This window comes from Strix uralensis, chromosome 3 (assembly GCF_047716275.1).
Source record: "Strix uralensis isolate ZFMK-TIS-50842 chromosome 3, bStrUra1, whole genome shotgun sequence".
Classification (NCBI taxonomy): domain Eukaryota; kingdom Metazoa; phylum Chordata; class Aves; order Strigiformes; family Strigidae; genus Strix; species Strix uralensis.
In genome coordinates this window covers 61,382,568-61,398,004 of record NC_133974.1, presented here as the reverse complement: position 1 = coordinate 61,398,004, position 15,437 = coordinate 61,382,568, and the positions used below count along the sequence as shown (strand labels likewise).

The following is a 15,437-nucleotide window of genomic DNA, read 5'->3' as shown; positions in this document are numbered from 1 at the left end:
TTTGGTTTTATGTCTTGTTATCCTACTCTGATTTGATTGGTAATAAATTGATTTTCCCAAGTCGAGTCTGTTTTGCCCGTGATGGTAATTGCTGAACAATTTCCCTGTCCTCATCTTGACCCATGAGCCTTTTGTTATATTCTCTCTTCCCTGTCCAGCTGAGGAGGGGAGCGATAGAGCAGCTTTGGTGGGCATCTGGCATCCAGCCAGGGTCAATGCACCACAGCAGGTGATGTGTAAATCTTAACTGTATAATCTTTATTAAATTTAGGTTAATCTTTGGGATTTTAAAATTAATTTTAAGATTAAATTTAAGTTAATATTTATGACCTTGTTACTTAGTAGAGCTTTAATTTCTTTTCTGGGAGTTCAGTGTGGGATATTCATATCTTTCTTTTTATAATGAACATTTAAGATTCTTTATCTTTTATAAATGAAAGTGGACATGTAGTCAGGAAATTTTTATCAGGCTAGCATGATTTATCACTGATCTTTTAGAAGTAAGTTGAAAAGGAATGTGTGAGCTTTCTAGGTGTGTTTAAGCTGAAGTTAATAACATAGTGAAGCTTATGGGAAAAGATAATACAAACAATGAATTGTTGATTTTTTTGTTGTTGTTGTTTTCGGTGGAATGTAAATGTTTCCCAAATACCTTCTCAGCAACTGATCAAATTGGATTGACCCAAAATACGGTTAGCAGTTTGACAAAATAACCATCCAGACTTAAAATTCCTTCTGTCTTCCTAGCTTACAATTCCAACTCTTGCTAGGGTGTTTGTTTCTGATGGACTACCTGATTTTTCTTTTTGTTAAATTGATTATTGAGGCTGACTTGATGGCCGCTGCCACCACCACAGGTATGGCAGGTCATGGCTCTGGTTGGTGCTGCCCCTTAGCAGAATCTGCTGCTTGTCCCTGTCCTGCTCTTCTGGGCCACATCCCGATGGCAGCATTGTTTGAAGGGAGGAGATGCTCGCTGTGTTGCGTGCCAGTCTCTAAGCCCACCTCAGGTTGTTGAGGTCGGACCAGTCCGATGTATTGCTTTGATTGCTGCTGCTTCTGCCACTTTTTTTCTGAAGCATGATATTAGAAATCTAAGGTAAACATGTAGGTACTGCAAGGTCCAAGAGCATTTGAATGTCAGCTCTGCGTGCTTCCAGCCAGGAGATTGAACAGAAGTGCACAAATCACTGTTTGTGGCATGGTGTGTGTGTGTTGGTAGGTGTGCACAAATTCCAGTGGCAGGGTAGTATTGAAGATAAATTGCAGGTTATACATTAGATGTAGCTAAAGAAATGAGGCAGTGATATGTAATGGGACAGTGGTTGGTAGCAAAGTACCTTTTTATTGAGTTTTGGGGGAAGTTACAAATGGCTGAGTTTGAGATTTCTGACTTGTCATTTGTAGGATATTAGCAGACTGTTGTCAAAATGTTAGGCAACAAATACGAATGTATATTTGAGTTCAGCTGCTGAACCTCACTGGAATGTACTAAACACTCATCAAGCCGGTCCACTTTCTTCCCTGAATGGTGCTCTTACATTATTCTGGAGAGTGGCCCAACAGCTGAGTTAGGGTGCTACCAAGTCCTGACCTACGGTGTACTTCTGTCAGATGTGGCTTTATGTTTGAGTAGTTAAAGACTGATTTAAAATGTATACAGTTTTGAACAAATGACTGGGAACTAAATATCACTGCAGGTTTCACCCACCCACCATCTCTTCTTGGGTTTTCCACAGAGCATGTTACACTAGGTTTGTCTCTTTGTACCCAGAGTTACCAAAATAGCACACAGGCAATTGACTATTAAAAGAGAGGAGATCCAAACTTGCTCATGTTTTAAGTCATCAGGAGTACTCTGCAGGGGGTTTAAAATGCTTAGTTATACTGCATGAATTGCTACAGCATTGGCTTTTACTTTACTTGGCTTGAAATGTCGTATGTTGGTAAGAAGGTGTGCTGTGCTCCATAAGGGGAAGCCATTGGTTTAAGCAGTTGTTACAGGGTGGATTTTATAGTGGGTTGATAATCTGTCCTGTTAATCTTTGTTCATGTGAATGTGATAAATGGACACTTGCTTGTTCTGTGGATGCAGCCATGATGTGCTACGCATAGGGAGTTTTGGATTGCTTGCTGTGTAATAACAGGCATGTTGTTATTGCTAATCAGAACCCTGGTAACTAAAATTAATAGTGGGCACAAAGATGAACAATTAAGGACATTCATCTTCCAAATGAGACTACACAATTCATTGGTAGTTTAAATTTATATACTGAGGGCACTTAAACCATTAAAAAGGGTAATGGGTGCCCTGCAGGCATGTGCTTCAAAGCCATATGTCATTTTGGTGCTGGGACAGCAGACAGTGATAACTTCCCTTTAAGGGAAACTGCTATTCATTTATCAATTAAATGTCGAAGAAAATCTACATTTTTGCTGTAGAGTGATCATAGCAGTGTATTGTAAGTTAAATCAAACCCCAAGATTTATGTTCTAAGACTTTCTGGCTTTATCATGATAGATGTTAATTAGAAAAGTCTCTCAGTGGTAATAGGGCATTGGAGTTGGGACTTTTAAAGGCATAAATGTTTCTTTGATGCACAAATATGTCTCTTCTTGTGCCTTGCAGTCTTTCACAGTGACACTGATGTAGTAACCAACTTAGTGCAGAGTATAAAATGTTGGGACACTTCTGTTGTTGTTGATGCTGTGCTTGTGTTGTCACAGGGTAACATCTGAGAAGGTTTTGCAACATGGAGCTGAATATGAAGCTTTAAATTTTATGGTACAAGGATTTGGCAGAAATTTTGCTATAGTGTAGAGTTTTTTTTTTCCCCTGGTGTTGTCCTTGCCAGCCAAAACTGTTTAACAAGTGGTTCTGGGTGTGCCTGGGAATGAGTATCTGGCAATGGTTTTTGGTGAAGTAGAATTAGCTAAAACTTGGTTTTTGCCATTTATTCAAAATGACAAATACTTATGCAGAGCTGTGGGAATTATTTAAGTTGTCTGTAATTGAAGATGAAACGTAACATCAGTTTGGGACACAGCCTAGGTTTGCTGATGAAATTTAGTAAAAGGAACTTCCCCTTCCCCAAATATGAACACTATTTTTGCAAACTCTGAGTGTTACGTGACATTTGAATACTCCATTTTGGGTAGGTAAAAAATATGTTTATCCTCTATTTGGTGTCATACATGCCCATTCCTCCTTTCCTTATTCTCTAGCCTGTCTTAGTTCCAGGCCGTGTATGTCTGGTACAGAGGGCAGAAATGAGCACAGGCTGTAGTTCTTCATGGTCTTCCATCTCCCCTTTCCCACCTCCAGCCCATTCTCCTTCAGGGTGTCCTGTGGGCTGGTGAGAGCGTGGCAGGCATGGGAGGGTGTTCACTGTTGATGCAGTGGTGGTGACCCATCTTATGGTGACACCAGAATTTATCATAAGGGTTTTTTGTTTGTTCTTGGGGCTTACAGTACTTGTCCCATATTTTCTAATCAAAAAGTCAGACAATGAGGCCAACACAAATGCTTCTGTTACTCTGGAGGTGTCTTCTTAACAATAAGAATTTTTGTTGTAATGACAGTTGTTAGTTGGATTTATATGCCCTAACTACTGAGGACAGGGAGAAGAGGGTACAGGAAATATCTCCCCCAATTTCTAAGAGTTGTTTATAATTCTTGAGTTCTTACACAGCTTCTTTTCTGGATTAAAAAAACCTGTCTAAATAACATGAATGCACTGTGTTCTCTCTTTCACTCTCTTCTGGTCTTGCCTTTTATTTTTGAGCAGGAGGAGTGAACTCAAGGACTGTGTGCCATGAATGGAGATAACAGATGCTGCAGAGTTGTATGCGTCACATCTGTATTTTCTTACATTTAGGCTCTACTTTTTCTTCAGCCAGGCTCTTTTGATTCCTTTGTTTCTTCTTTCTTAAATCTTGATTTCTTTCTGCAATCATCATGTTTTCTTCTCTCTTTTTCCCAGCCTACTTAATTGCCTTGAGTGAGTAATGTAAATAAAAAACTTGGTGAATGAGACCAGGCAGACGTTATTTTGTTGTTCCCCCTGCCCCCCCCCCCCCCCCCCCCCCGATCTTTTACATTCCTCCCCTTTTTTCTTTCCTTTCTTCCTGTCACTTCTCACAACTTTGGTTGTAAGGTCTTCATATCTGTTGTTTGTGTGACCCTGAAAAAGGGCCTTTAATTTGTGTTCTGTTATGCTAGATTGATTTAATAAAGCAAGATTATCCAATTCATTCTGCAGCAATTATTTCATTTCTAAGTAATTTTAATTATTTTCTCTGACTGCTTTTGTTTTGTGCACAGTATTTATCCTTCTTGGTGTTTGGACTACTTATGCTTTCAGTGCATCAGAACTGTTGATTTACACCTTTAATTTCTGAGCCTAGTCCATTATTTTCTGTTTCTGCCTTGGTTTAGATAGCCTGTTGCTTTTTGTCACACAGACTTTGGACTGGGTTTCACTTGGACTGAGTGATTCTGCCTGTGATCTCCTGCTCTGACAGAAGGTGTTCTTGGGGGAAATTAGTTGTGTGAAGCAGAGGCTTTTAAAAAAGAGAGAGTGGAATGCTGATGGATGAGCTGCTTGTGGGTTTTAGCTTTACACAGGCAAGCCTGTGAACCATGCAACAGGCTGCATGGGCTCCATATTTGTGGTGTGCCCAGGAGGGACACCACTGCTTGACTCTTGAACGACCTCTGCTTTTAAATAAACTAATAACAACTCTTTCTTCCCTAGGGGGATGTACGTTCGATGATGGTCCTGGACCCTGTGACTACCACCAAGACTTGTACGATGACTTTGACTGGGTGCATGTCAGTGCTCAAGAGCCTCACTATTTGCCGCCTGAGATGCCTCAAGGTGAGAAACTCCACAGATACTGAAGGGATAAGCTTATTAAGAAACACAGAGCCTCACTGTATATGGCCTGAAGGCCATACTCTGTGATCTCCACTTTAACCTTGATAATGGAGGTAATAAAAAGAAACAAAAGTAATAAATATAACAATCTTGGTAACTGAGAAACCTTCTTAGGTCAAATTCCCCTTTAAAGTTGGGGGACATAGGGAAGGGAGAAAGGAAGCCATAACCTCTTCTTTATTCTGCGTGGAATTCCTGTTGACTCGCAGTGAAATTCTGCGTCTTAAATGACAGCTAATGTATCGATTGAATTATTCACGTATGCATTAGAAGAAATGGTGAAGAAAAGGATACATGCAGAAACCCATACACTGGTTCCTTTCCTCCCCTCCCCACAACTGCTCATCATCTGAAGGTAATCAGAAAAGCTTTGATTTATGGAAATATTGCTGTTGTTAATTACTATTTAGGACAGGTAATGAATAACTGAAGAGGTACAGCCTACATGACCTTGCCTGCTCACCTTTGATGAACAGCTTAATCGGTGCTTCCCAGACAGCATGATATGCTGAGAAAATGAAAGCATTTGAAATTCAGCTACATTTTCCAATTAATAATACATTAAGTAATTAATCATGCAGAGGAGGAGAAAAGGTCATGGCTATTTTATTTGTATCTAAAAGGTTTTGTGAAGTGAGGTACGTGTGCAGAAGGAATGGGAAATGTTGCCACACAGAAGTAACCTAACCTCTGCACCATTCCTTCCCCTGCTTTTTATGTATTGTTGTGCATTATTAATGGTGGTTAGTGTATGTAATTGTACTTAACTGCTAACTAGCTGGTTCCCCCTGCTTTGGAATCACTGGTATGAGCAGCTGTTACTATGCCCATGTCTTACGAAATAGGTTAGTTAAGCAAGATCCACACCCCATTTAATGGACTGCTTAGCACTTCAAGTTTGCATATGGAAGAATAAATTTAAGCCCTGAAGCCTTGGCATTCGTGATGGTCTTGTGTTAACAAATTCAAAAGAACATCTCCCCTAGGAAGGCCAAAATTAGTTACTTTTCAGTTTGTGTTTTTCAGTCTACATGGTTTGCTGAAATGGTTGAAGGTATGTTAATTGTGGTAGAAGCACCATTTTGTAAAAAATTTCATATTCTCAGACCTCAGTCACACCTGGTATAGGAAGAACAGCAATTTGAGGAATTGTATTTTGAATGAATATAAATGACAAGGTAGCGGCTTTGTGCTTCTCCCAAATAACATACTTGTGGTGGTTTAATCCCTGCCGGGGTCTGAGACCATGCAGCCACTCCCCCTCCCCCACAAAGGGAGTGAAATACAAAACCCCGAGGCTGAGATAAGGAGAGGTTTAATACAACAGTGCAACAGCAACACAACAAACAACAACAGTAACAATAACAGTAACAGTGATAACAATGAACAGAGCAAAATATCTACCAATACAGCAGTGAGAGGACCGGCTGTACAAAACCACGCGCTCCGCGCTCTCGCTCCAGGATGTGATGTCCACATGGTATCTGAATAACCTGGCTAGAGCTCCCCCCCCACTGCTAGGGAAACTTAACCCTATCCTGGTTAAACCAGGACAATACCTGTCATCCTTATGCGGTTTTCAGAGTTAAATGACACAGGGCTTTCTGACTTTGGCAACTGACTTCTTTCTGTTCAGTTCTGCTGCAGACCCTCTTCCTCAAAGTGTAGCATGTGGAGGAAGTTCTTTTTCACGTCTGTAAGTGAAATTGTGGCTGCTCAGTAAAATCTATCAGAATAAAGGAATGTTTCAGAGATAGTCCAAAACAGATACAGAAGAAGCTCTGATTATTTTTTTTTTTCTTCCTCTGGTTTCAATTCTAGACTTCTTGAACCACTGTTTAAAAGTTTGATGTTTGGTAATTGAGATCCAGACTAAAAGTGAGCAGTCTTATCTGATGAGCTGCCCTTAAGAAGTTCACAGTCTTCAGTTTCTGAAGATCTATGCTGTATCTAAATACTTAAGCTCTTTTGTGTTTGAAATAGCATGATTTTAAATTAAGTCTAAGAATGTAACACAGTTTTAAAACGAGCGCTAAATTCCTCTGGTGAGTCTGCGGGAAGTGGAGCAGCAAGAGGTTCAAGGCAAAAGCAGAAGGGAAATAACTATGCAATCATCTGCCATGCAGTTTTTTAACATTTCTGACCCTGCCTGATTACTGTTGAAATTGTAGGTTAGAAAGCAGTCCACTGCTCATGAAGAAGTTATCCAAGTAGAGTAAGATGTGGTAATGAAGGTATAGGTAAAATTAAACTACTGCTGTTTTCACTTTGAAAAATGCTGGGTTTTCTAACCTGTAGAAGCCAGGGATCTCCTAGGAACCAGAGTCAGCTCACTTTTTCTGGCTCAGAGAATGAGAGAAGGGGTATCCAGAAAAACTGAGCAGCACAGAAGCTGAAGTGCTAGGGTAGGGCCTGTTTTCTCTCCATCTCTTCTTCTAAGGCTCTATAATCCTTCAGCTAGGCTCAAAGCTTCTTAATGCATGTATTGACGTTCTCTCAATGGACACTCTTTGTAGTGTTTGAAGCCTTTGTCTCTTACGTGTCTCTGGAATCCAGTACAATGTTCTGGCCTTGGCCTTAGTAAAATGAAATACCTATTCCAGTACAGCTTTGTCCTGGAAGTAGCACTGTTTCACCAGTATGTTAAAAAGATAATATCCTTATACTGAGTATGCGGCTTTCAGGGCTCTAACTTTACCAGATTTACCCAGAACCATTGTAGTCTTAAAGGGTTATACACAGTTTTCAAATGTCAATTTTTAGTCTTCCGTTGCTTCAGAAAGTCTTATTTAATTAAAAAGAAAAAAGAGAAAGAGAAAAGGACATATACTAAACAGGAAAAGGGAAAAAATTGACAATTGACTTCATGTTCTACTTTTGATTCAAGGGAGGGGTTTAACTCCAATGTTGTGCTTTGGAGAAGGATAAATCATGGGAAATTTCAGACCTAATGGTACATGCTTTGGAGTGCTATGCAAATGTGAAAACTTGTCCTAATGGAAAGCAGGTATAGCAATAGTAAACACTATTGGTAAGGCAACTGTAATTACCTCTGAGTAATTAGTGCACCTTCAGAATTTTTTTACAGTGACCTACATTGTATTTCTCAAATTATGAGTGGAGGCAAAAGCCACTTATAGTCTGTTATGGGAAAAATAAATGCAGTACATAATTATTAATTTTGAAGTAAAGTGAACACTTAGAGTAGGTGCTTGTGTACAGCTTTAAATACCAACTTGTAAATTGCTTGAACTGCAGCTTACATGATAAAACCTTTGGATTACTTATTGAAACATTGGAAAACACCTGATGTCTAACATTAGGTTTCTAGGAGCATATAAAAGCGACTGTGCTAGATGAAGCTAAAGGTCTGCTGGTTTTGAGAGTAGCCATTAGCAGCTGCCTAGGGAAGAAGGCGAAGGTAGGACAGGTAAGTGCTGATCATGCCCTGAATGCTCTCCCAGTTTCCAGCTGTTTGGCATTTAGGAATGTCCTGGACTAGAAATTTTCTTTATTTGTGATGTTCTCAATGAATTCATGTTTTCGCCCTGTCAGCTTTGTCTTACTGTGTGTGGGCTCCTTGCAGCCTTCTAGTATTTGCTATATCCTACAAGAGTGCCAGCTTTTGTTACAAATCATGGGAAGACGCAGCTCTTCTTACTTGTTTTGAACTTGCGCATGACTTCTGTTTGATACATGTTGGCCTTTTCAGCAAGCAAAGCTGATTCCTAATGACCACCTCCAACCCATTCAGTTTTTTAAATATCTTTTATATAAAATACACACCCTTCTCCTTACATCGTTCTAGGTTGAATGGTCCAAGACAATTGAGTTGTTCCTTATGTAGAAATGGTTTCACAACTGTGGATTTGCATTTTGTGTGAGGCAAGGTTGGTAACCTGTTACGTTTTCGTAGAGATGGTGACAAAAATGAAGTCAGAGTATTTACCTGATGGTCTTTGTACCTCTGAAGAAAGGCATATTCTATATGTTGAAGCAAACCCTTTAGAGCGTGCATTATGTTCTTAGGTGTATGATTTTTATACATTATACTATGCAAGATAGAAATTAGAGAATGCTATTAAGATGAAATCCAATTTTGGCTATGGATTTTTTCCAGTTATTTTTAGGGGACTATTCATTTTGTGTAGGTAACTTCGTTTTACAGGTGACAAAGTAAATAATGGTGCTTTCTTATATCACTGGGGATATGCAAAGGGGTGATTTTATCCATATTAATCATACATTTACAGATGTTTTTACCCTTAGATAGAAAAGATAGTTTATTTACCCTGTTCGGTTTGCTAGTTAAAAGCAGCATTATTCTGAGGCTATGCAGGGTCAGGGCATGAGAGCCTGTAATGGGCTGTGTGACAGGTCTTAATGAAGGGCTTTTTTAATGTAAGAGCTATTACCCTCCTGGATACAAATGCAATTTGAACAATATCTAAATTATAGTGGACAGTAGTGATGTGCTCAGATGGACATCTTGTTTCCGATCTCAGATGGATAATGTGCCTGGATTGGATGTGTGCTAATCTTTTTTGATTAGTTTTCTAGAAATCTGAGGAAAATAAATTAAGTAGTAGGGTAAGTCCTTAGTTGCACTTGTCATCCAGCATGACTAAATGAGAACAGTTTAAATCTGTAAAGATGTTCTTCAGTATTAGAGTGTGTTTTGCAAATGCAAACTTTATTCTTTACAGTTAAGAGTATTGCAGAAATTAATTTTTTTACTTTGCAGAAATTACATATGACATATTACATTGCATGTTGCCCTGTAAAGAATAAAAATTCACTACTCTGAAAAAAGGAAAAGAAACACAACAGTCCCAAAAAGTAAAACATTGCATATTCTGGTTTAGGCTGATATTTTGGGGTCCCCGATGGAAGACTGCACAGTTGTTTTAGAATGGAGAACATACTTCCTTCCATCTCTATTGCCTTTCACCATGTATGTTGACAAGTAATCTTACACCACACTTCCATGGTAATTTCTTTTATATGGGTTTTAGGCAGAATGTCTCTGGCTGCTTATTCCCTTGTCCTGTCATTCCGAGAGGCATTTTCATGTGGCTGCCTCCTCCTAGTTCCTCTGATGTGCATGTAGTTGTGAACTGCTGTGGATTGCAAATAATAACTGGGGGTGGGGGAGTATGCAGCATGTGTTGGTTTGTTAACCCAGTTCATTGTGCAGCTGTAAGAAGAGTTGTTACTTTGGTGCAGCCAATGAAGACCATGAGAGCTGGTAGTGTGGGTGGGTACAGGTGTTGTATAAACCTCTGGGGTGCATAGAAGAAATATGAAAATTACACCCTTAGATTTGTGTGCAACTTTAACTTTCCTGTACAAATAGCATTGAGTATTTGTTGTGATCTGGAAGGTCAGTTGTGCGCTATTTAAGTTCTGCCTTGTACAGAAAGGAAATAGCTTTTGTGTCACCTGTGTGACCCAAAATGAATTTCAGCCCAGGACTAAAGTAAGTGTTTATGAAGTGTATAAATGAGAGAGGGGAGCTAGAAGGTCATGAAATTTGTGTTTTAATATAGATCTTGTATGAATGTGACTGAGGAAGGAAAGCTGTAATGTAGAGGTCATATAGAGGAGACTTGGCCTTTTACTTATCTTAAACCTGGATTTTTCTTCTGTAGAAATGAAACCACCAACCCATGAATAAATTTAAATTATGTGGATGTGTATGGGCACAGTCAGACAGAAGTTAACTGGGAAGCAGAGTCTCGTGAAAGCTGGGTATTTCTTGAGGCGTTGGCAGGACAAAACCTTGGCGAGCAGCAGGAGAGCCCTCACCATGTCCTGGGTTACTAAGCTTTTCCATGGAGATCCTGCACCACACATTACGATCCAGCTTGCTGTTTTGCACTACAGAAGGATGAAGTTCAAACAGAATGCTTTCTGTGTCTCTTTATTTTAATAGACAAACTAACAAAGTTTACCGGACCACGGAGTGGTTGAGAACTGACTTTTCAAGGTTTTGCTGCTGTATGGCTCACATTGCCAGTTTAAACGTAATAGATCAGAGAAACTGTGCACAAGGGAATTTATTGACTAGTCCATGGATTGGCAAATGCAATTCAGGAAGGTGGTGGTTTTCAAGTTTGATCATTGAAAGCTTATCTGGGTCATTACATTATGAAATAAATTGCAAAAGCTTGGATCTGTGTTTGAGGCTCTTAAGAAATTCTGGTTGTTTCTCCTTTTACCTTTATTTATGTGATGGGATAGATACATTTTATGTAAGGTGACTAAGAGAATTTCTTTTCTTCCTTAGATACTTCAGTCTTCATACATTCCTTGGCCCTAAAAGCTGACTGATAAATTGCTTCCTGTTTAACTTGTCAACAGAGCTGAATTTATTTGAAATACTTTCTTGATTGCAAAAAACATTTTACTACTTTTCTTATTTCATAAGCCTTGTGGTTGGTTTCTTGTCTGTATTATTTGTTAGTAGCATCTTTAACAGAAAGAAACCTTCCTTGTTAGTGCAGTGCAACTAATGTCTACTTGAAGAACACCTGTAAACATCCTGATCCTATTTGGCTTGCTGAGTACAGTGCACTAATCAATCTATTGACTAATTCCAAGGATTCCCTGTTGTTCTCAAGCGCACTTCACTAAAGGAGGGAAGGCTTTATAGTTAATGCAGTGTAGCAGTGCTTTTGTACATGTAGAAAAGCCGTTTTTTTTAATTGGGAAATTTAGGCACGGGATTAATAAAAGTAAGGTTTTTGTAGCAATAGAAATGACTTTCACATGAGTAACATCTATGTGTTGGTTTTTCATTCATTGACACAGATGGATTTCTTGTGTTTCATTTGGGTGGTGAAAGACAGAACATTTAAAAAGGATTACTTGCAGTATTTGCACAAAATATACCTCACCTTGAAGGCCAGCTGCTATACCTGCTTATGTAGAGTGATATTTGGTTGGTTGGTTGTGCTCTTTTTCTTTCTTTAAACTTATAATACTGTTTTGTTCAGCCATTGTTCAACCTCTTCCATGCAATATGGATTTCCAAAAAGCTCATTTGTTCTTGAAGAGCTTATCTTTCTACTGGCTAGTGTGGGTCAGATGAGTTTGTTTTACTGATATTAATTACATTTTAGAAAATCTGTCAGATTGTTATTTTGAGTGTAGCATAACCAAACTCCAGTGAAAGCTGCACAAAACGCTGCCTTCTGAGAAACTGTTTCTTGTCTTTCTTCATTTCTTCTTTTTTTCCTAGTTCAGTATTAGAAGCATATTAGTTTATTACTCTGAATCTGGAGTAATAAATTAAAGCAAGGTGAGAAATCTGTTTGCTATAGATAGAGGTCCAAAGTAAGAGGTTAATCTTGGGCAATTTACCTTTGCCATGCTGGTTACCATCAGAGCATTCATAATGGTGTTCTTGCTTGTGACGCAGCCTTCTGTTGCATAGTGCAGCTTTCTAGCTTCCGATATCTGTATCTTGAGATGTTCAAATGGTATTGGCCATGACTGCAGCGCTTTCAGGGGAAGGGGAGTGACCAATTTTTGTCAACTCTTGCCACTGTTAGTCAGGAGCCTGGTCTGTAAGTGGAAGCATTTCATTGCTTGTATGAAGTCAGCTGCTGCTTGGGGAACTGAATGTCAGTAAGAGGCATTATCTGAAGCTGCTATTTTGGTGGCATTGTGAAGGGTGAACAAAAAGCAAAATGGTACTGTGCTAGCCTTTCAGAGTTGCAGGGAAAACAGGGTTTGAATAGCACCTTGGTAGCCTGGAAGGTATTCCAGATTGAGGCATTTAGTGTTCAGAGTAGTGTTTGTTTGATTTCTCACTGCTTCCCTGTATGGAAAGGAGCAAGCCAGCCCTGCTTTTCAGTACTGCATCTGCCTGTTGTGCTGTTGTCCTACCATTATTTTAACTCTCAGCCTGCTTGTGTGTGTGTATATTATATATGTATGTACAATTTTTTTTTTTTTTTCCCCCCCATGTCCTGAAGATAACACTAGTTTGCCTTGCCTTCAATTTTTCTGACTATCTTAGAGCGTAGTGGAGGGCCAGACCTGAGCTAATGTACTGCTGCTTCTCATGTGGCTTTGTTTGGCTCGGAGCATGAGCACAGATCACAGCGCTCCTGCCCACAGAGCATGGCATGGGGTCAGCACATCTGGTGACTTTGTACCCTCTCTTTGTCACGCTTTGGCTGGACCCTTTCACAGAAAAGAGAAAAATCAGACAACCAGTGTATGTGAACTTATTTTATATTTACATGGTTGCTTCAATTTACTGTAAGTGTAGGTGGCCTTTCCTTCCCGGCTGTTCCTGTCTTTAGCTTTGACATTTCTGTAGGTTGCCCTGACTGGAAACGTTATTGCTCTGCTTTCCACTCCCACTTACCTGGGTGCAATTTTTAGCAGTCCAATGAATGCCAGATTCAAGCAACAATATAACTACAGGCTGTCCTGTAGGAGGTGTAGGAGAAGCCAGGTTAGAAGTAGAGGAGGAAAAAGTAAAATAATTTTACTACTTAAAAGAGTGAAAATAAAAACAGGGCCTGGGAACTATTTGGGTGAGGGAGTGAAGGAAAAACACCATGGTGTATGAAAAAGAATGGTGTTCAGACAAGATGGAAAAAAGTCCTGTAATAGAATGAGTAATGTACAGTAGTTGCTAGTGCAGTTTAATATTTCTGAAGCAGTAAGCTTCAGAAATACCATGTATTTCTGTGGTCAAGGTGCTGTGGTAATCCTTTGTGCATGGATGCCTCACCACCTGAGAGGATATCTCCCTTTCCCTGTGCTAACTTCCCACTTCTGTCACATCAGAGACGAAGCCTCTTAGTAGTGGAAGTGAAGCTGTGAGATACTTCGAATTCACTACAGAGTAAGGGCATTCCCAATCCCACTTTTAATATAGGACCTGTTACACAACTGGAAACTAATAGCTGAATTACCTACATATCTAGAATCTGAGCAATGACAATCCCAACAGAAGCAGCAATGCTTGTAAAAAAAGACAAAAAGCCTTCAAGTAAGATAAGGTGAAATTCAGCAAGCCACGTGATAGTAAGAAAACAAAGGGAAGTGATGCTTTCCTCCACATTTTTTCATGTACAGTGCCTGAAATTTTCCTGTCTGCTTAAATATTGATTTCTGAGCTCTAACCCTTTTGCTGCTCAGTATGGCATTTATGTTTCCTTGTTGTGCTTTTGCTCCAAGTCCATGCTGATGCAGCAATCGTTGATGTTTGTCAATAGTGACTAAAGCTATGGTAGTAATAAAACTATATTTTACAGAACAGATTTTGAGTCAGCTGAGAAGATTCAAACTTTTTTCTTAGGTTGTGGTGAACTAATGAAACAACTGTATTCAGAAAACAGTAAGGTTTTTAATTTGGGTATTTCTGTCATTGCTTGTACAGATATTTGTTCAAATTGCTGTTATCAAGCTAATTATGATTGGTAAGGCTTTTTTATTCTTTTTTCCCCATTTTTTTTCCCTCCATCCTTTCTTGGGATTATTTTGTTCCCTTTCCCACCTTTCTATATAGAGACACTTTGAAAAGGCAAATCTGTTGTATTTGGGGTGTCACACAAACCTCATTTGCAAGTATGTAGGCTGTGAAGAGGCAATTGTTTAGGTAGATATATTAGGGAAGGAACAGGTTTATGTTGGTTATCATTCAATTGTGTTGCTTTGCCTCATATGTGATGCTTGTTTGTTTCTGAATCCTGCTTAATTATTAGCATGGGTAATGTTGCTGCCACAGATACAGTGACATCCAAAGCTGTCTTCCTTTCTTCCCATCTCCTCCTGGACTTGAAAGTGTAACCTCTTTTAAATATGTTTTAATGTAGATTTTAGCTTACTATTCAGAAATTAAATCCATGAAGAACATGACCCACTGGAAAAAAATACTACTTTTGAAATGCAGTGCATTTCTTCAATTCCAAAATATGTTGCTTCTGTCCAAAGGTGGGTGGATTTTAATCAGATTTAAACTGTAGTTAAAATTAGCAAGCAAGAAAACTTTAATTAGATCATACATTTTTAACTTTGATTTGCATTTTACATAGTGTCTATTTTGGAGAAGAAAAAAAAAAAGTAAATTTTTTTTCCCCTTGTACCCTCCCTCCTAAAGGACTCTTGTCTCCTTCAAGAAGCCGTTCACCAGAGCTGTCAGCCATGTCACAGGTTCAGATGGCCCAGCTATCAAATGTTACGTGGTGCTCTGCTGAAGGCTTCTTTGTTAAGAAGGTGAGTTTTCCTGGAGGTGTTTGAAACCCCAAACTCCTCCTTTCCTGAGGGAGTTACAAGTAGGGAGGGCTAGCGCTTGCATCTATCCAAAGGGAGATGATGGGTGTTTTACAGGGCAGCCTATGTGTGATTTGGGAAAAGATACGCACCTCTTCCCATCCCCTCTTTTCTGTTTGTAACTTGCAGCATTAGTTTGGTTTACTCCCACTTCCCTAGAAGAGCTTGAGCCCTTTTCATTATCGACATAGCACGCATGCT

General features: G+C 39.3%; 1 protein-coding gene across 7 annotated transcripts in view; it reads left to right on the top strand.

The window, feature by feature from the left end:
- Window positions 1-15,437, top strand: part of PTPRK (protein tyrosine phosphatase receptor type K) — a 418,363-nt gene that overhangs the window by 85,782 nt on the left and 317,144 nt on the right. For all 7 annotated transcript variants that reach the window (XM_074862468.1, XM_074862473.1, XM_074862472.1 and 4 more), the window contains exon 2: window positions 4,758-4,880. In XM_074862468.1, the coding sequence (XP_074718569.1) occupies window positions 4,758-4,880 (123 nt within the window). The remainder of the gene's footprint in view (window positions 1-4,757; window positions 4,881-15,437) is intronic.